The sequence below is a fragment of the Strigops habroptila genome, chromosome 4 (genome assembly GCF_004027225.2).
Source record: "Strigops habroptila isolate Jane chromosome 4, bStrHab1.2.pri, whole genome shotgun sequence".
Taxonomy (NCBI): domain Eukaryota; kingdom Metazoa; phylum Chordata; class Aves; order Psittaciformes; family Psittacidae; genus Strigops; species Strigops habroptila.
Window position 1 is genome coordinate 77722085 of NC_046358.1, and position 21656 is coordinate 77743740.

Below are 21656 nucleotides of genomic sequence, written 5' to 3' on the forward strand. Positions count from 1 at the left end.
ACCTGCCCTTTTTTCTGATTAGAAATACACCAGCTAAATAAAATTAAGAAACATCACTTGTCTGAGTCAGAATCTGAAAAAGGTTAGAAGAAGAAATCTTCTCAAAGTGTTTACAAACCACAGGGGAATGTAAATCCCACTTGAGTTTTACAAACTCAGAGGCACTGGTTTGAACTCATATTTTTGTGAATATCTTCGTACATGTTTTCATAATGTACTATGTTTTTTCCCCTTTTTTGGAATGGTAGCACTGGTTTCTGTGTTCAGCAGAACAGGTTTTAAAGAATCTTTCAGGGAATGAGAAGTTATAAATGTCTACTTGTGGCCACAAAGTTTTTCGTTACTAAAAATGAATCCACATGAGAAGACACCCTCTGGCTTAAGCATATAGGAACTTTGCAGAAATGTGGACGAATAGAGTTTTTTGTTCACATTTGATCATGCTGAAGATCACAAGTGATCACAGACCATGTTGTGTTCATAAGTGATTGCTGCTGTCCTGGAAAAAAGTCTTTATCAATAAAACAGTTTACTACAGAAGGAAACGCTGTGGTGGCTTGTGAGGAGTCAGAGGACAACTTAAGTCCCAAACAGTTCCCATCCGTGTGATGCATTGCACATGATTAACAGGAATGATGAAGAGACTGGAGGCAGAAATCTCCTGAGCAGAATGTAAGGTGAAATGGTCTCTGTGTACTTATTGAATCTAATAATTTACATCTCATTGAATCCAATCAAGTTAGCAGTTTATCACATTAAGATTGCATTAAGTTGGTTGTCTCCAGCAAGGCTGAATTATTGCTGGAGGGGATCCTACAGCTTTGTGCTTGGGCCTTTTATATTCCCCAAGTAAAAGGTCTAACTTTGGCTGGGATGTGCCTTTGCAGAGGCTACCTTGCCTGACATAGCTCCATGTCTTACTCACTACTGCTGAGAGCAAGCTGTTGGCAATCAAAAGGAGACGGCTCCACACACGCATCTTGTTTACACTCAGTCACTGAAATGTCACTGAAATCAGCAGGTCTATTTGGAATTTTCTTCCTTGCAGCTGAGGTCTGATCAAGTACTTTAAATGTGGTTTTATGATAGAAGACTCTTGTTAGCCAGGTCTGTAGGTGGATGACAGCAACAGTAGTTGGATAATGCCACTTTACCTTCACCTATTGAGAATATGCAGTTACTGGAATATTTTGAAATTCAGAAGTTGACCAAGTGTGACCAGAAAGAAAACCACCCAAGTGTCCAGTTTCCAACTGATTCTATGAATTCAGCAATGCCCACTGGCTATAGAAACGTACAAGAGCGAAGGACAGAGTTAATCTTAACGCTGAGAAATGGAACTCAGAAAACAAGATATTTTGTGTAGCCCAGTTACAATATCCCAGATTGTATGAAAATAGTTTTTGTAACTAACTCTTGCTTATGAGGCAAAACCCAAATTACTGTGCTTTTTGTTTTTCATCTGAAAGTACCCTGCCCGTAAACTGGAATGAGCCTGAAGAGAAGAGGGCTCTGCAGAGATGACTTGGGTGCCATATAGATTTTTATGGGGAATTTTGTCTCCGCAGTGGAACTCTGTTGGGCGGTTTTACAGTTCTGGGGAAAGATTATTGCTATTTCTTGAAGAGCTTCATCTAAACACGTGGGTTCTGCTGGTGCTGCTGCTGTTCAACTGCACGGGGCACAGCCCAGGGCCCTGCCTGCGGGAGGCAGCACCCAGGGGGTAGGTGGAGGCCACACTGGGTGGGTGCAGCCCAGACCTGGCGCAGTGTCTCCTGACCTCCTGGGGCTTTTTGTCTCGTGCAAGGGTTGTCTCCTATGCAGTCAATAGTGTCTGACCTTAGAGACCTACTGGTGCTGTCTTGACCTGATCACTGCAGATATGGTTGTCGTGGTCCCATCGCCTCAAAGGGAGGCTGAGCCACACCATTCAGGGTCCACTTCAGAGCCACTTTCCCCACACCATATCCTGTTTTACTTAGGAAGAAGTGGATTGAAGGGAGATGTGTTCCTGCCAAGCTGAAACCCGAACAGTTCAGCCAGAAGAGAAAAAAACAAATGAAAAATACGGTGGGAGCAAGCTGGTTACTGTGCACAGCTTACAGGTGTAACAACAAAGGTTTTCATTGGCAGTAGACTTCTAAATAGCTTTTTCTTCAGGGTTGCAGCTGCTGATTGCACAGTGTCATAAAGCCTCTTGGTCTGGTTCTCCATTTTCTCCGTGCTCTGCAGTTTTCCCGCTGCTCTGCAGCCTGCTCACATTCTGCTGAGTAGTGTGCAGAGAAGAGTTTTTAATATTTTTAAAACAGCTTGTGGGCAATTGATCCAAGATTACCAGTGTCCTGCAAATTGGTTGTCATTATTTAAACATCAGATAGAGAATTTCTGCCCTGGGGCCTGGGCCAAATAAATATGGTTTTGCTGGAAAATGGTTTTATAATAATAATTTGAACATGAGCTGAGGAGAGGGGAAGGCCTTCATCTCACTTCCCATATCTCATTACAACTTACCCTAGTGCAGTAATATGGGAATCATCAGGAAAGGCAGCTCAATTTTTATCAAAGACTCAGTGTCATTTTTCTTTGGGCTTGCAGTAGCTGCGAACTGATTAGGTTTGTTTTGGAATAGGCTGGATAAAGTAGGATTCCACAGAGGTTAAATAAAAACCTGGGTTATTTCTAAATGATAATTCTGGGATTACTGGAAAGGCATTTAAGTAAGTACTGCATTTTCAGAAAGGAATGCAGGTTTTTAGTAATTTCCTATTTCTCTTCTGGACCTATTAAAAGCCAGTGGAGTTGCCTTTGGATAGTGACCCAATGTTCTCGTCTGTATTTAGCCCAGTGTGAGAAATTATGCAATATGCTCCATCTGACCTCATTTTCTAGAGCCCTTTGGACAACTGGACTGCCTTTCAGGTCCTGCAGTCCTTCAATTAGCTTAATTTTTTCTCAGCTGCCATCTTCTGTGTGGTAACACTTCTAGTCCTTGCAAAGACCTTTCAAGTTTTCGGCGGGGTTCACACCTATTTTAATTCAGCCAGACGCTGGTGCAGAACCGGGGCTGCAGGGACATGCATATATTGAAGCTTGGCTGGTTTAACAAAGGTGACTTTGAACTACCACTGTGCTCCAGTAATTGTGAGATTGGTGAGCTCTGAAGGAAAACTGGAAGGGAAGTGAGATTACATCAGGGCATGATATCTTTTCTTTGCCATCACTTACATGTTTCTGAGACAGGGGCACCATTAACACATCCAGCTGATTTTATGTAAAGACTCATCAAGTCATTGCATTAGTCTTGCTATTTTTAAGTCTGACTTTTACCATCACAAAAGAGATTTAACGCACTAACGAATGGAGTCAGTAAGTTAAAGATTTTGGCCAATGAGCAGCTGGGCAGAAAAGACTTTTAAGTAAAGTTATCACATAGGTAAAGATGTTTTTACTCTGCTCTTTTTGCTCTTTCATGGGGTTTATTCGACAATAAACACAATTAATTTAGTGGCTATATTCCAAATCATCTATGTGTTATTCACAGTGAAATAATAGAAAATACTCAAGGGTGTTGTTTCAGTGATTTCTCTCGGTGAGCAGTTTAAAATGGCTGTTACATTTGGACCAGGTGGAAAATCCAATTTCCAAGGCTGGGAAATACTTTATTTTTTAAATCAGGCATGTTTATTAAACTCATAAAAGTTAATGGAAACAACAAAAAGCCAATAAGATCCAGGAAGAGATAACAAGGTTTCTCTCCTTAATAAAACTACCTTTGCCTGGGATGGCATTTTCTGTTCCTCTCTGCAGGGAGCTGGGCAGTCCCTGGCGCTGGGGGAGGAAGGCTGAGTCAGTGGCAGGGCTCACAGGCATCCATCAGGACAGAATAACCCTGAAAAACCTCTCAGAAGCCATGAGCTCGCCCTTGAAGTCAGGAATTTGCAGGGGAGCTGGGGAAAGTAGCCTGTTAATGAGAGCCCCTGAGTCCACCCCTTGGCCAGACAGGACCTGAACCTGGGCTTTCCACTGGGCTTTTCAGCAGTGACGGAGCTGCCTTGCCTCTGCTCTCAGATGAAGGTCTGTGGCTTTGAAGGGAACAGAGTGAGGCTGGCATGTCCCACCCTGGCGACCTGCTTCCCTGGCCAGGCAGTGGCGGTGTGGGGAGCAGGAACCCCAACCTGTCCTTCAGGGTCACCTCTGCAGAGATGCTTCCTACTGTCAGCTTCACTGGAGTCCCTACCTAAGGACAGGATTAACTCAGTGACAATGCAGACAAAGTTTTATTCATTTCCAGAACTGAAATTGTATTTTGTGGAAGCAGACTCTATGATCCTGCTGAAGCACTGGCCTTTGGGAAAGATTATCAAGCACAACTCCCACTTATTTTTGAACACACAGGAGAGAGAACAAGTTATTTACTCTATTCTGCTTGGTTTTAGGGTTTTCTCTCTAGCAGTCAGTGCCTCCACAAACTTGGCAAATGACCCAGAAAGCAAAACACATGGACTGGCTCTCTGGTAGTAATGGAAATAGGGAAGGCTCAAACCGAACCAGAGCCAGGTTATGTTACAGAGACAAAGACTGCTGTAAAGCAGGGGAAGGGCTCTCATTTCTCTGCAGGGTAAACTGAATTACAAGGAGGAAGCCCATCTTCTCTTAGGCATATACAGAAGACATCATTAACTATTTTGGTCATGAGAAGCAAGGAAAGGGATGCATTTAATGACTCTGTGTTAGAACCGTAGAAGATTAATAGATTCCTTGGAAATAGCTGGCATTTGGGTTAGAGCATCCTTCAACAAAGAGCCCAGCTGTGACCCTGTTTCTCTGTAGGGCTATTCTCTCTGCCAGGTGCCTGCTCCCGAGAGAGCAGTGAGTGCTGGGCTGCCAGTCAGGCTGGATGGCGAGATGCTGAGCGAGCCCCAGTTGTTAGCAGAATGTGTGGCTTTATTCCTTTTCAATTAACGTCATCATGTATAAATCTGCTGTGGGACTCCAGTGATAAAGAAAACTGACATGCACCACTCCAGTGCAATAAATCTTTAGGCTCTGGCTGTGGGGATGCCAAATCCACTCGTCAGCTTGTTATTCTTGAGCCCATCAATTGTGTGGCAGTTGCTGCTGCAGTCTGAACACCATTGTTTTGTGCAGAGACTGAGCTCTGCTTGGGCAGCTGAAAAAATCCATAAGTGTGAAGCTCAGGTTTTGCTTTTCTACACATTCTCCATTTTCTCTAATAGATCATGTTCCATAATCATTTTAAGAGCCTGTAGTTCACTTCCCTGCCCCATCTTCACTATTGGCAGTTTTAGATTTCAGATTTCAACACGTGCTTGTGTATCTGTGTGCACAGTGCATGTATGTGGAGGGGCTTTAAAGTTGCAATGAGACAACTTCCCAACCTAAATTATTAATTTCTACTGGGATGGTTTTGTACCAGCGTTTCTGGGTTTGGAGTGGATCCAGGCAGAATGAATTTGAGTCTCTCTGCTTTCTGTGTATTTCTGTAGGACCTACTGCACGAAGGATTTGTTCATGGCTGGAGCTCCTGAGTGTCTGCATGCTACAGGTGAGAACAACTTGAATTAATCCCCTCACAGACCAAGATGTAGCTCAGCCATGGGTTCAAAGAGGTCCTCTGCTCTGAAGCTTTCTGACATTAGAGAAGTTGAACATTATTTCTCTTTAAATAAATCACATTATTTTGCTGGAGTCCTCAGTATTTTGTCTAGCTGTTGTCTCGTTTAGTACAGGCACATCAGACTGGCTGGCTGAGGTATTTGCAAAAGCCATGCAATTCCTAGTGATGGACCATTTGGGGCTTATTCTCATCATAAGCTTTTTTATCATTATTCTTCAAGTAGAAGCCTGCCACAAATAATGTATGTAGTGTCTGGCATGAGCTAACTAATGGCTGCTGGCAGGGCAGCTATTTTGCTGCCTACAGTACTTTGTACTTGAATATTCTAGTGGGATGGGAACTATGTAATGCTAACTGTACTAATGATGGGCTACCTGCACAAGCCTATATATATGTCCCAGAAAACTGCTTCCTTTGGTACTCATTTGTTCTTTAAGCACCTTATATTACATAGGCTATAATAACACCACAATTTAATATTAGAAAAATTAGGTGAAATGAAAAAAAACCCCATAAAGTTGCACATAAATCATAGTACTCCATTTTTCAGAACCACTTTATTTCTTGAAGAGAAGGTGAGGGGCTGTGAGAGTTGAAATTCCCTTTCTGAGCAATCCTTATAATTATTTATACCACATCATGACAGCAGTCCCACTAAGGGATGCTGTCTTTATGGTGGTTGTATAGTGGCATGAAAGATGAGGTACTGCTACAGGAGAGCTGTGTCGATGTATTACAGTGCCTGGAGAGCTGGGGAAGTGAATTTGGGTTTGGAAAGCTTGTGAAAATGATGTGGAAGGAAAATATAGTGAAAATGATTTTTAAAGTGGATTTTTAAAATTTCTTTACTGGGTATTTAGATTTTTTTTTTTTTTTCTAAATAAGTTGATTGCTCAAAATTTCAACCAACTCCACAGCTGAGCAACTCCGAAATGTTCAGTACGATTTGTCATTACGATGTTGGATCTGCATCTTTTCCTCCCTTACTTCTCCATTAGCTAGCAAAGTGAAAAACCCTCTAGATTCTCTTTTAAAACTTCACAAAATTTAAGCAGCTGCAGGGAAAGAGTTTTGTTGAAATCAGCCCTTGCTATTTCTATGTGAGTATTATTAGGTTTCAGAAATAATTTCTATATGTAAAAGGGAAAAGTGATTTCCGAGTGAGCGTATATGACTGTAGCATTATTGTATGTTTATGTTCTGTACCTGCATTGTTATTCACATATTTTAGTGTGTCGATGAGACAACTGGACAACTGAATAGCGAGTTACCAGTGCTGATTGTATCTTCCTTCTCCCATCTATCAGAGAATCATAGAATAATCAGAGTTGGAAAGGACCTTAAGATCATCTAGTTCCAACCACCTGCCATGGGCAGGGACAGCACACACTAAACCATGTCACCCAAGACTCTGTCCAACCTGGCCTTGGACACTGCCAGGGATGGAGCATTTACCACTTCTTTGGGCAACCTGTTCCAGTGCTTCACCACCCTCACAGTAAAGAACTTCTTCCTTATAGCTAACCTAAACTTCCTGTTTAAGTTGGAACCCATCGCCCGTTGTCCTATCACTGTAATCCCTGATGAAGAGTCCTTCCCCAGCATCCTTATAGACCCCCTTCAGACACTGGAAGCTGCTCTGAGGTCTCCACGCAGCTTCTCTTCTCCAGGCTGAACAGCCCCAACTTTCTCAGCCTGTCTTCATACGAGAGGTGCTTGAGCTCCTGTATCATCCTTGTGGCCCTCCTCTGGACTTGCTTCAGAAGCTCCATGTTCTTCTTATGTTGAGGACACCATAATAATCTTTCTTTTTCTTTCTATGTAGTCCAAAGTAAATATGATTGAGCAATTCATATAATATATTTGCACATGGAATTGAATCTGCTCAAGCTCCTGATGCACGAGCAATGCAGAATCAAGCTCTTAAACTTTATGAAAATTTCTGCTGCTTTCTGCATGTGTTTAGCCCTCTTAACTTGGAAGCCATATTAAAAGCGAAATGCTTCAGAAGCTGCCATCGCTATGTAATGTGTCAGTTAATGCTTCTATTGCTGTAGTCAGATAAAATTGAGCCAACACAGAATTTTCCAATTTTTGTTTAATTACCCGAGTCACTTTTTAATAAATGAGGAAGTTGTTTCGCTTCTTGTAAACATGTCTATTTGCATGAAACTCCAGGAAACCTGTCAAAGCATCATTCTTGCTTGAATTTTGGGTGTCACTTTTTATCACTGTCAAGATGATGGAATTTAAATTGGTGATTAAAAACAACACCCTTAAGGATCTCATTTGCTTTTAAGAACCCTGAAAATGTAAGTGGCTCAATTCAGACCTGCCAGTTAAGACAAGCCGTTAGAGTTTCTGGAAATGTGAGAGACACCACTAATGAGAACTATGCATCCGCTCTCTGATACCACAGAGGTGGGTTTAACTCTTTGGAAATTCCCTGAAAACACTTTCTTTTTAAGACACTCAGCAGGCAGGAGAGGGAGAGGAAGAGCAGACACCATTTCGGATGCATTTTGTTTCCAGCTTTATTTTTGCTCCTTTCCAGTTCCTATTTATTCTCAGCTATTATAGTAATTCCATACTTACTAAGCACCTAGATAACCAAATACATACATAAACAGAGATAAATAAAATATTGATGTTATCTGGACATGCTGTGCTCCTGAAGCAATAAAGTAAACTATTTATGCTGCTTTGAATAACAGTGTTAAATTATACATCAGATAATTATACCATGTGATTGCTGGAAATAATAGGATGAAACTTAACCAAAACAAAGCAGATGTGTAGAGGAAGTAGCCTCACACTCTGCACTAGCTTTAGATGGCATTAGCTGAGCTAAAGGAAAAGGTTCAGGCTTTGTTGATGCCAACTATGCAAATATTTGTTGCCGGGCTGCATCTAATCATAGCTGGTGATGAGAGCTTGTGGTTTGAATGCTACATAGAACAACTGATTTAAAGAGGGATTTTGGTCCAGGAATTTTAATTCAACCTCCTCCAGATTTCTAGAAAATCTGAAAAAGGCATCTTAGTTTTACGTTTGAGATGTAGAGATTTTACTAACAATTCTGCATTGATTTGTTTTAACATGGGTATGATCTTTTAAAAGAATGAATTGTGCTTTGGCAATATTTTAATGAAAACTTTCTTGTATTTGGTTGGACAACTGGCAGGTTTTAAATGAAGGTGAGTTTCAGAGCCTTGCCAAAGTAGCACATTACTGATTTTTTTTCTCCTTGTCCTTAAATGACCAAGTCTACAAAATGCCTGAGAGAAAAAATAGGCACAGCGTGCCAAGAAAATCTGGCAGAAGAAGGAGGAAAGCATTCTCCATAGGTGAAGTGTTTTCACTGGTAATTCCTTATCACCGAATATCCTCAGTTACATCCAAGCAACTCCCATATGGATCTTGGCTGCAGCGATGTAGGTGTGCTCTGGTGGCTTCCAAAAGCTGAACCCTTCTATTGACTTCACTGGGTCACAGCTGAGCTGCTTTGGAGGAGGGGCCATCTCTCTGCTACCCAGATCCCAAACTATCATCAGTTCAGAGCATTGGGGTAGCCATTACTTGCACGTGGGAAGCATCCAGCACCTCAGCTTCTCTGACATTATGCTTGCACTAAAGTGTACATCGTGCTTAGAACCAGCATTTGGTAACTGATAATGAGGATCTTGTCTGCAAGATGCCGAGGGAGCTGAAGAGCCTGAAAGAATGAAGCTCTTTGAAGTGGTAGCCCAGACGCTCATTAAGCACCCCTGTTGGGTTTTTATCCTTCCTCTGGACCTCTGTCTGCAACTGCTCAATTGTTTCCATTTCTTCCAGACACGCTATTTCATTACGATGCCTCCTGGATTAGATAGAAGAGCAATAATAAGTTTAATTGTTTAATCATTGATGAGGTTAGGCTGAACTAGACATGAATTCAGTTATGTAATTCTGAATATAATATTTTGAGATTGCAATGAGAACAGAGCTGGTCCAAAGCTCGGGCAAAGAAGGCAGGAGCCTGGCGTGGCAGGCTGCAGGGGACACCTCTCCTTGTCCGGGAATGGGTGTAGGGAGGGATATGAAGAGCTCAGCCCTCCTGCCAGATCCCATAGCTCTCTGCCAGGGGAGGAGGAGTGGAAGACTCTTACCTGTGCTGCCAGCACTGGCTTCATCCTTTTGCCCATCTCCCTGGCAGCAGGAACAGGAATATCTGAGGTTTTGCACCTCCCTGGACCTTTCCCAAAGCCTCACTGCAGAGGGTGCTGGCAGATAGTGCCTGGCTGGGGGTAGGACTAGGACAGCAAGAAGCATCCTGTGCCCGGGACACTGGGGAGGGAACAGAGGATCTGGAAACAGGGAAGGGCTATGCCTTACTCATTTCTAAATCCTTCAGCAGCCCCCCTCAAAAATCCCACTCACCCCTCCCAGCCCTCCTCTCCTGACAGCTTCCTAACCCTCCCTGGCATCTCCCTTCCTTCTCTTGCCACCAACATTCACTTCCCTTGCTCATCCCTGCTGTCCTATCCTGAATTCTATCCAACCAGACTCTGGAAATCATGGATCTCCCAGAGAGACATCTCATCCACCCGCCCCCTGCCATTCCCTTCCTGCCACCAACACAAAGTGGGATTTTGCCTCCATGGCTGGGACATTTGAAAGTGGCTTCAGTTACGATGTCCAATGGGTGAGTGATGAGAGATTGTTGGGAGAGGAGTTCAAAATGAAGTCTCTGCTCTGGAGTAACTGATTGCAAGCATCACTGCAGCTGCCTGTGTTTAGATTGCAACACTTAGCCAAGCAAATCAGTGATGCCTGGTGGGGGACGATACCCTCATGTGGATACCAATAAGTAACCTGGTGGCATCGTAAATGAACAGAATGAAACTGCATACATCAGCATAACAATGTAGGCATAGATTTACATGAATTTATTAATTTGATTCATAAGAGCCTCCTGTATTCTGCTCCCCATTTTTATTGCCTCTTGTATATACTCATATGCTTGAGTTTGCTTTGCTATGAAGGAAAAATAATAAAAGATGAACCTGCAGGTATCATCATTGTTTATAGCTCTCATATATCCTTGCAAAGCAAAACTGGTTATTAGAAAGCCTAGCTACAGAGCAAAGTTATCTGCAGCATATAATATGCTTTTCCAAACATTGTAGTAAATACATAGAGCAGTGACACCCTAACTGTTCCCTGGCATTAATGAACTTACACAAAGCTAAGAATCTGCTCAGTCTAAACCCCCGTGTAGACAGCCTTGCTGATTTACAGTGCTACTTTTGAGGTAATTGAGTAATGTGCTGCGACATTCTTCTCTGGAGCCTTTTATTCAGCAGTTTTACAACCATAAGTAACTGCAGTGAGCTGATGCATCAGCTGGTGCAGCTCAGGACAGCTCCACTGAAATAAGCCATGTATTAAAGTTGCCTGATTATTTGTAGGAATTGATTCATTCTATGCATATCTAAGTGTAAGTTAAAAGTCTTTGTGTACCATGAAAGTATTCTGTAGTTGTTAGGTTAGCACTGACCTAATACCAGAACTTTTCTAGGCATGCTTATATGTCTATATGTTGATATATTTACCTTTTCAGTTGGATGGGTGGTGTTAGTTGGATGCTGAATATTATTTCATGACAGTAAGAGATAAATTGTGTTATCAAATCTTTATGAGCAAACCAACCTGTAAATATGGATCTATTCTTCTACTACTAGCTAGCAATGGAGTCTAATTTTAATCAGAAAACCTATCTAGACCAAGAACCCCAATGTTGCAATGATGTGAACTGTGATGATTTGATGGATCTTGAATTTCATGGTCACTTTGTGCTATACAGCAAAGATGGCTGTGGTTTTTTGAGTTACCTATATCTGTAGTTCTCAGGTATAGTTGTATATACAGCATTAAGAAAAAATGAGAATTGTGTATAAAAGAGAACTTTTAGATACATATTTTTTGGTGGGGCTTATGGGGTTGTAGCTCACCCCCTGGGCACAGAGCACTTTGAAGCATACTGCATTTGGTGTTATGGGGACGGCTGCACTGTGTGCTGTCCCAATTGGGATCACAGCTGTGTAAGAGTTATTCCTATTCCCATCAGTAACAGTTATGAAGACCTTTGCAAATTTGAAATCACTTGTCCTTGCGTCACCCCTGAAGTAATATTATATCCATTTTACAAATGGGAAGCTGAAGCGCAGAGAAACTAGATGACTGTCTCTGGCCTCATCCTCAATCAATGTGTATCAAATTAGCTTAATGTTCATCCGAGTGCTCAGATTTGTCTAGAAGAAAGTGTGATCATCACCAGATAATGTCATTCACTTGTCATTATGGTCAAAATGACTAGACAGCATAAAGATATGTTGCTCCTTGTCCTGAGAGCCAAGTCACTCAAGTTGTGTGTTTCAATGGTAAAGCTTCACCCTATGAGTGGTCAGGTTGCAGTGGGTTCAGCTCCCCAGCTTTCAGATGAGCACATTATCTGCTATCTCTGTTCTCCCCATTAGGTGCTATTGGCAAAGTTTAATATAAGTATAGTATGACTGTCTTGAATGAAGAATCCTATTTTCTGTAAAACAGCAGGCAGGCTCCCCAGTTCTTATATCCTGTACAACAGATAGATAAGTAAATGCAGTTACTCCCAGGTCACCTCTGGTGAATGCATGACTTTGCCTACTGGGACAAGGAGTAGTGTGTGTCCCAATAAAAGGAATGATGAAATGAGAAGAAAACCTAATTTTCAAATCAGAGAGTCTGGCTACAAAGCAATTATTTTATGTGCTTACAGAAAAGTAACTCCCTACAGGCTATGATTTTTTGCAGGACTTGGGACCGTAGAGGCACTTCATAATTCCATGGTGCTGTGCTGTAGCGAAAATGTATGTTAGTTAATCTCATTCTAATTAGTTAATCTTATTCTGTGATTTACAGCATATGCGCCATAGCACCAAAGACACACCAAAAAATACCTGAAAGTACCTACAGCTGCTTTCAAGATGGACAAACTGCTTTTGGAAATGTTTGGATGAGTAGTGATTTCCCTCCACCTCTTATTATCCTCCCTGCATTTTTCCAAAGATGGTATTTTGAACACTGGACATTGAGAATGATGGGTCAGGTATGTATTTGTGTTAGACTATAAGCCTTTAGAGACTTCATGAAGTTTGTAGACCTGCATGTAATACTGCATGTTCTACCTGTAGATTTGTTACCAGGCTCTTTTTATACTGACAGCCATGCTGTTTGCATGTTATGCTGAAGACAGTCCCCTGTTCAGCAGTGGCAGGGGTTTGTTCCTCTGCAAGGGTTAGCTCTGATTAAGCTGCATTTTGTTGTTGAACTCATAACTGCAGATGAGACAGTTCAGGTGAGGAGAAAAAGGGAACAATGGGTATCTAAGAAACTGCTACAGCAGTTTCCAGACAGTTTTCCAGAACTTACTAGGAAGAAGACTCAAACCTAGCTGCCAGTGCGTAGGTGGCTGGATGGATCCTGGAAAGACAGGCATTTGCTTAGGCTGGCTACAGCAGTCATCCTTGTTCATTTGATGTTGTTTCCGCTATTGCGTTTAAACCAAGTTGTTGTTGTTCTTAATTTTGTTTTCAGTCCTCTAAAATGTCACGTCATGGTTCCAAATGGGAAAATGCTAGGGAGGACAAACCCAACCTGACATATCCGTGTAGCTGAGACCAGGGTAGCAAGAGTCAGAGGTGAAGGCTAACGAAGAGATTGGAAAGGGGAAGGGTATTGCTATCCTCAAAATGTAGACCATGAGTGTCTTTTTCATTATAGTTGAGGGCTCTGTACTTTGATATCTCTGTATATTACCATCTCTTCATAGAGCTGTATGCTCAATGATCCCTTTGCCAACATCAAGGTTTGCCCTGCAGTAGATTTCTAATCCCAGTGAAATGAGTGGAAGGCAACCTAACCTATTCACCTCTCTTGATGGATCATTTTCAGTCCAATTCTGATAAGGCCCCTTCTCAATGCTATCTTATGGCTCTGAAATCCTTGGTCCGATTAAATGTAGGTGCAGAAGTCTACATCCTCTCATCGCTTATGATTATCTGCTATTAGATTCTCCCCAGCATCCCTCTAGGGCAGACAGGTCTCCATTTACCTTGGTCAAGAATATTTTATATTCTCAATTAAGCTCTTGGTTCAGTGAAAATTTTGTATCCTGTTTTGGAGTACAGTGAATAGACTGTGCAGCAGTCTGTTGAAGGAAGAGGAATTTGTGCCTTTCATTAACTTCACCATCGGAGTGATACCTCCACTACTTCATGTCTGAAGCCAGATCCAGTGTTGTTTTCTATCTCTTGAACTCAGCTGCCTTCTTTCTAGCCTGTTGCTGTATCACTTGCTTTTACCCCAGCAAACAATGTCAATGGTACTGGGTAACAGTGTGCACAGCCACAGCGCTGGCTGACTGTGCTGGGTTGGTGTGGGATGGATGAGTGGGCTGCGTTTAGGCTGTTGCTCTTGCTGGGTTTCAGATGGCTGTGAAACTCCAGCGCGAGGGGAGCATCACCTCAGCGCTGCAAGCTGTCCTCTGGAAGGCTGTGGGTTATCACAGCTATCTCCTGGCTCCACAGGAGGGGACTACGTACTGCTCTGCATCTTTGCTCCAAATGATTGCTTTGCTGTGTATTCTGGGAGTATGAATGAAATTCAAATCTACAAAGTAACTTCAAATACTTACCAAAAGAGTCCCTCTCTCCTGAGAAAAGCCCTAGTGATGAGCAGTAGGGAGAAGTAACTTTGCCATCAGCCTTCTCCTGGGGAGGAACACTCTGTACTTCTCAGATATCAGTCTAATACATACAATAAGCATGAGGAGACTGTGCTGCTGAGATTAGAGAATATTTTAACTTTGGGATTCCTGATTAAGGACAGAAGAAATAAAGATTAATACTAAGATGTGAAGTACAAGATTTGAATGAATACCACAAATGCACGCTAACACGGAAATGAAATCCAACAAAGCAGGGAGCAGTATATACCTTCAGATAAAAAAAAGACAGTTCATTTTGACCAAGAGTGCTGATCTGATCTCTGATTGTAATTATTTTGCCAAATCATGTTTAAAGAACATGAAGAAGGCCGAGACAGAATAGCTGAAGAAATTTCAAATGGAATAAGGAGTGCTGCAGATGTCTCTTGAAATTGCTGTTAGGTATTCAGCTTGAGTTTCTCTGTATTGAGAGATATGTATAAAGACCTGAAAGGGCTGCAATAACATCTAGATGGTGTTTTGGTGGCATAATGGGCTGGTAAATAACATTACTGAAAGTGAGGAATGATGCTGTGCATATATTTTTTTTCTGTTTCCACTCTAGCAGTAGTTTTAAAACAGTGTTAAAACAAAGATGCCTGATTAACGATCCACCCAGGTTCTTGTATCAGATTTGCAGTGGTCTTTTCAAGGGTAAAAGTTATTAATAACTAATATTTGTTCTATTAAGTTTCCTAAACTAAAGTCTGACTGACCTGGTGGAATCCTAAATCCCGAGCAAGAGTACTGCTGCTCCTCAAAGGGATTTTATAGCCTTGATGATATATTGCTAACTGTAAGGAGACAAAGCTAGAAAAAACTGAGAAGCAAAAAATGTGGAAGCATTCACTTTCTATAAAGTTGCCCAGTACTAATGAGAATATGACAAGATCAGTCATCACTAGTCCAATATTTGGAAATAGAAGGTAGGGATTCCAATTCCTATACCACCTTCTGTAGCCAGTGCTCCAGTGGTATAAACCAGTACTTTCCACTGCAGTCGGTGGAGTTGTATCAATTTACAGTAGATGAGAGGTGGGTCCGGTACTTCAGCAGACTGTAAATGTCAGCTCTGACTAGCAGACATAGAAAATACGGAGTATTGTTGTGAGGCACCACGTGATCTTCAGCCCTTAATCTATTTAATCAAGCAGAAATAATAGAAACTGGCTAATTCTGACACCCTCGCTGTTCCTTAGTTGGGGAGAGTGTTGGCTTTCTCAGAGATCCCTGTACTAGTGAATTTTTAGCAATATGACTAAAAGGGAAAAAGCAAATGACAGCGAGTTTATTTGCACGCGTTTCCTATCACATAACATGAAGCTAATTCCAGCAATTCATATAAAGGTACACTCTTGTCTCCAAATAATTCATCATTTCATTAGTGTTCTGCTAAGACACATTTCCTGTGTAATCCAGGACTACTTTATAGTTACTGACAGTGGAAGGGCATTTAAAAAACACATACAAGTACAGTACCATAATGTATTTAGAAAGCAGTGCATTAAATCAAGTCTTGAATAAAATAAAGGAAACTTCACAGGCTGGAGTTAATTTCTTCTGTTATGTATTCGCTTCTATTCATTATAGAGCTGCAATACAAAGACCAGCGTTCCTCTCTTACAGATAAGGTAGACTTCGACCCTGATACATTCCTTCTCCACTAGCTCAACCTCCGAGAGCCAAACACCTCGGATGAGATCCTCCAAATGGAGCTTTGAAGAATTTTATTTTTTTTAATCTTATTTTTATGTAGTTTGCTTGAAGATACTGACCTGGAGGCAAAGGGAAGAGCAGTTCTTTCAGCTGCTACAAAGTGGGCATAAACAGCACAGTGAACATGCAGAACTTTTCAGGACGTGTCTTTGGTTTATGGGGAGTGCTGTGTCTGCAGTACCCACAGGGACCTTTGGTTAAGACAAACCTACACAAAACATCCCAACTGATGGTGCTACAACTGAGCTTTTAAAGAGGAAAAGGGCATAGTGGGGGTGGAGACCTTCCCAGGATGAAGGAACAGGAACATCCGTCTTTTGTCTCAGACAGTCCCACAAAACCTCACATTTTTAACAACTTGTATGTATCCTATCTTAGAGGTCCTATCAAAGCATTTCTAAATATGGGTGTTAAGGTTGCATATTCTGATTCGAATGCAGGAGCAGATACAATCAGTGGAAGCTGGAGGAGCACGTTATTAGGGAGCCAATCAGGTAGATTTTATGCAAACACAATTAGGGCTTTGCATGACTCAGTCACTGGTGCTCTTGCTATCTCCTTCCCGCATTTATTCAGAACCCGCTTTCAGTGCAGCTGAGCACATACCAGATACTGAGGCATGCAAACATTTGACTTTGTTTGTATAAAGTCACTTTTTGGCAAATTGGCTTCATAAACCGTGATTATGCATTGATAGTGTTGATGTGTGTAGTCAAGCTAATCCCAAAATACAGAGCCAGGTGATCCATTTTGATTTAAAACGTTGCTGAGAGAGCCACTATTGTCATGGGGAAGCATTGGGACATTTCATTAAGAAGGGGCAGATTTTGTCGAAGCTATAAAATGCTGGTGTAGCTGCTCTGAAACTGCTAGTAGGGAATGATTTCTAGTGTCAGTTTCAGGCCTGCACAATGTTAGGGAGAGAGAAACTTTTTTTGCACGTGCTCTGGCAAAATTTAAGAGTTGAGGCTTTCTGGAAAGGCAGATAGCAAAAGAGAAAGATAAAGAATGGCTCTAATTCGGTAACTAATTGCTATGCTTAAAGGTTTCTTAAAGTTTCTTGTTGATCATGGTACATTTCTGCCATGCTGCAGCAGCAGTGCCGTGTCCGTGGGACTTGGCAAGATCCCTTCCCGTTAGATACTCTCCACTATCACATCTCCAGGCACAAGTGGCACACCCAGCCCTTTCACAGCAGTTAATGTTTAGTTTAGGTCTTGCTTTGCTGTCTGGATGTCCAGGTCCTTCCTCTGTACCACAGTGGATGCCTTCTCGAGGGCTTGCCCCTCATCTCTGCTCCCCGTTGCTGCAGTGTCTGCTGGGCCTGATGCATGTACAGGGGGAGAGCTGGAGAGCCTCAGTGCTCCTGGTGTTCCTTGGCTGTGTTACTGAGGAGTTCGGCTGGCTTTGCGTGCAGGCTCAGAGGCTGGTGCAGCCAGGGTTATCATATTGATTCTGTGCACTTTAAGTTTCTTTGGGATGCACTGATGTGGATAAGCAAGTTTTCATGGTTTCAGTATATATAATTCATTATTCTTCCAGACAATAATAAATAGCTTTTGTCTTATTTGAGCTGGTTTTATTGCCCGACGGGTGTTTGGGTTGATATATACTGTCTCTGTTAACCAGGAGACTGGAAAATCCTTGTAATTCTGAAGAGGAGGGCTGGACAAGAGAAACCATTGATTTTTCTGATTCTTCTGCTAAAGTCCTACAGCCCTGGAAACAGGTTATCAGCCTGAGCTCAGCAGGCTGTTCAGTACTTCTAGGGGGTCAGATTTGCACCAGTATTTCATTCGAGAGAGCAAACCAGATTTGAGAGTCTTTATATTGTACTGACAGCAATGACAGAGCAAGCAGCACTCGTGGCGTGTCACAGCAGCGCAGGAGGACTTGGCAGCTCTAGTTTCAGGTGCCAGACCTGCTCCTGACTCACTGGGGAATTTCAGGTGAATGACCTACTCTTCGGGCAGTTTGGGTCTGTCTTGGGAACAGCGGCTGAAGTGATGGTCACTGCCTCTGTGGAGGGGTTTTCAGAAAAAGAGGGTTTCAAGTTATGTTCAGGTAACAAACATGTCCCAGGACTAGGTGGTCATTGAAATGTTAAAACCCAGGAAGTTCTGGCTCAGGTGAGCTGGTCAGAGGTGTGAGAGTTTGGATGACCATGAGCATTTGAGTGCTTGGAAAACACGGAATGTACATGGGCAGAGGGAGTCAGGGGAGCAGTGCCAAGAACAAGATAGCCCTTGGGATTTGTGCTAGTGACCTCTTGAGAACAGTAAGTGGGCAGTGGGTGTGCAGGCAGACTCAGAGATGCCAAGCCCAACAGCTCATGTGCTTTCTGTTCCCACTTCGCCTTTACGTATGGGCTTAGGAAGAGCTGAGACTGGGATGGAGCATACACATCTCTGTGCCTGCTCCTGAATTACAGGAGTGCTTGAGCCTATGCAGAGATGCCAAAGGTGATGAGACTGATCCCTCCAGAGAGCTCAGGCTGAGTTTGCATCTCAGTGCATGCTGGTATATGAAGTGTGGCTGGTAAGTGACTCTAGGTTTGAGAGCAGGCTTAGGCTTGAGCTAAATGGCAGTAAAGGCACCTCAGAGATGCCAGCAAAGGACTAGGGTATAGCTAGACATAATTTCCCTTCTTTAGAATGTCTGTGTAATGTCTATAACAATATTGGATATCCAAGAGAATTCTGCAGCAAGAATCACAGCAGATTCAGCAAGATTTCTTTGGGTTAACACAGCCCTTGTCAAATTATAAAAATGTGCTTAAACCTGAAGATGGCACTGGAGGAGGCAATGGATCAGGAAGCAGGATTTGCATATTCTTGTGAAGTATTTTGCAAACTATTGGGACTGTAGAAAGCCTGGCATAACCTCCTCTCAGGCTGGGATCCTGGGTAACCAGGATTCTTTTGCTGTTCTGAGCATAGCAGTCTTAAATCTTTGCATGGGAACTTTCAGTGAGGGATGATGTAAATAGACTGCACTAGATAGAAATTAGGTTTTAAGGATATAAAATATTCTAACTTTATTTAACTAATGCTTTGAAATATGGCATTCCCTGTAAAGGGAGACTCTTAAATTGTATGTACTGAGTGGGCACGCATTGAAACTCAGTTAACTTTTGCATTTTTTTTTTCCCAGAGTATCACTGGTATAGTATGATATTTATACAAAGTGTGCTCGGGCTTAGTGTTTTTCCATTTCCAAACTCTTATTTTCAATAGCAGGGAATCTGCATCAAATGTATTTACAGCTTGTACAATGAGAGTCTTAAAAGTGTAATGCTTCAAGAACCTAAGGGATAAGTGACATAATACGTGATTGATGAATGAATGAATGAATGCAGCTAGAATGGTCAAACAGCTCCATAGCAATAGGTCTTCATAGAGAGACACAGCATGTCTGAGATGCAGCATTCATTTTTGCTGGTGTTTAGATGGCAAGACTGAGATAATAAGATCACGAAATGAATCATAGAATCCCAGACTGATTTGGGTTGGAACGGACCTTAAAGTTCATCCAGTTCCAACCCCCTGCCACAGGCAGGAATGCTTTCACTAGACCAGGTTGCTCCAAGCCCCTGTGTCCAGCCTGGCCTTGAACACTGCCAGGGATGGGGCAGCCGCAGCTTCTCTGGGCAGCCCGTTCCATAGTGAAGAACTTTTTCCTAAGATCTAATCTGAATCTCCCCTCTGTCAGGTTAAAGCCGTTCTCCCTTGTCCTGTCCCTACATGCCCTTGTATAAAGTCCCTCTCCAGATTTCTTGGCAGCCCCATTTGGTACTGGAAGCTGCTCTAAGGTCTCCCAGAGCCTTCCCTTCTCCAGGCTGAACAAGCCCAGCTCTCGCAGCCCATTCTCCAGCATCCGTCTCCACTCTCCAGCCCTCGCAGCATCTTCGTGGCCTTCATGAAAAAACAAAAAAGAAGGGGGGGGGGAAGGAGTTTTTTACAGCCTATTTCTCTGACCCTTGTTTAAGGTCAAAGCGCTCTTGTGTGTCTTGGCACTGGCAGTGGCTGGTGATCCCAGCTGAAATGTCTTTTAACGGTGGCAGTGTTTGTGCTGGCAATGGCAACTAAAAGGTGGAGCGAAATGAGGGATGAATGATAAACACTGGGGTCCTTTCCAAAGGAGGCATGAGGATGTGTCCCAGGCATTGGCATCTGTGTCCCACAAGATGGATGCAGTGTCAGAGACTATAGGGCCTTTTGCTACAAACTGCAGATTTAGCAGTTGGAGACAGTGAACTTAAGTACTTTGGTCAATTGTAATATAATGATGAGCTGCCAAAGTGTCCAGTCTGAAAAGAGTTGACATGGTCCTCGATTGCATCAATGAAAATATTCTTGGTGATGATGGGCAGTGTTTATACTACAGTGTAAGACATTGTCAAGATTAGATTTAGAATAATTACAAATATAAGAAAAACTATAAATTATATTTAAAAGCATCAATGTTTTAAATAAAATAAGAAATGTCAAGCCTGTTAAAGCTCTTCAAGGACAAGGTCCATTCAGTCAGTGGGATTCTGTCCAAAAATCAACACTTCTCATTTACTGCAGAACATTTCTCAGCTTCAGTGAATTAGCCTCTAATTAGAGGTCAAGCTTTTATAAACTAAACAAGGGAAAATAGAAGAAGGCAACCTACAGTAAGTCATCTTGAAAGACAAACTTGGATGAAAAAATAAATGTTTCCCTATGTGCAGAAAATATTAGAACAATTTATCTTTTGATGTCATCCTCTAGGAAGGATGTAAAGCAAGGAAAAATAATGGTGACGCCAGATATTAAGTTTAGAATTGTAGCACTTCATTTATTAGACAGCAGAAATCAAAATGTCCCAAAACGTCTGTTTTGTCTGGAGGCAAATGACTTAAAACAATCCCTGTAATGGCTTATTGCACTGGTAAACATTTTGGGAAGCTCTGTATGGAAAAGCTTATAAGGAAATTAGTTAAATTGAATTTTGTGTAAAGAACACATCACTTAATGACTCTTTAGAGAGCCTGCACACTGGGGAATCTTAATAAATATGAAAAATAGGAATTTTGAATTCTGCTTAACACTCAGGACCTGATTATTACTTTGCTACTAAGGAAATGGGAGACCTGCCTTTCCAGGTAAACAGAATAGGCCACGGAGTACACTTTTCCTAGGTATATATTACCAGAGTGTAACACAGTCTGACTGAACCCATACAGCATGTCTCCAGATCTCATTGTTGATGTAAAGCCTCTGCATATACTGTTGGTGCCTGTCAGTTTAGGATTGTTTACTGCTATTTGTGTACATCTTTAAAAGTGAGCGCCAAGCTGCATTGACAAATTCAGTATTTGCCTGCATGGGAAATTCCCAGTTTTGAACATCCGTATGTGAATGCTCCTGGGTGTGAATGCTGACTATATTAAGCAAAATATTTAGGCTCTCATCTATCAGGTCAAGATGAACCAGTAGTCACATGGTATCACACCCAGTATGACACAGGCTGTAAAACCTCATTTAC

At 42.1% G+C, this 21656-nt stretch overlaps 1 protein-coding gene across 1 annotated transcript in view; it reads left to right on the forward strand.

Annotated features, from left to right (window-relative positions):
- IQCK (IQ motif containing K) overlaps nt 1–21656 on the forward strand; it is a 249192-nt gene that overhangs the window by 154224 nt on the left and 73312 nt on the right. Inside the window, exon 10 of the mRNA XM_030482268.1 lies at nt 12581–12767. Coding sequence (XP_030338128.1) covers nt 12581–12767 — 187 coding nt within the window. The remainder of the gene's footprint in view (nt 1–12580; nt 12768–21656) is intronic.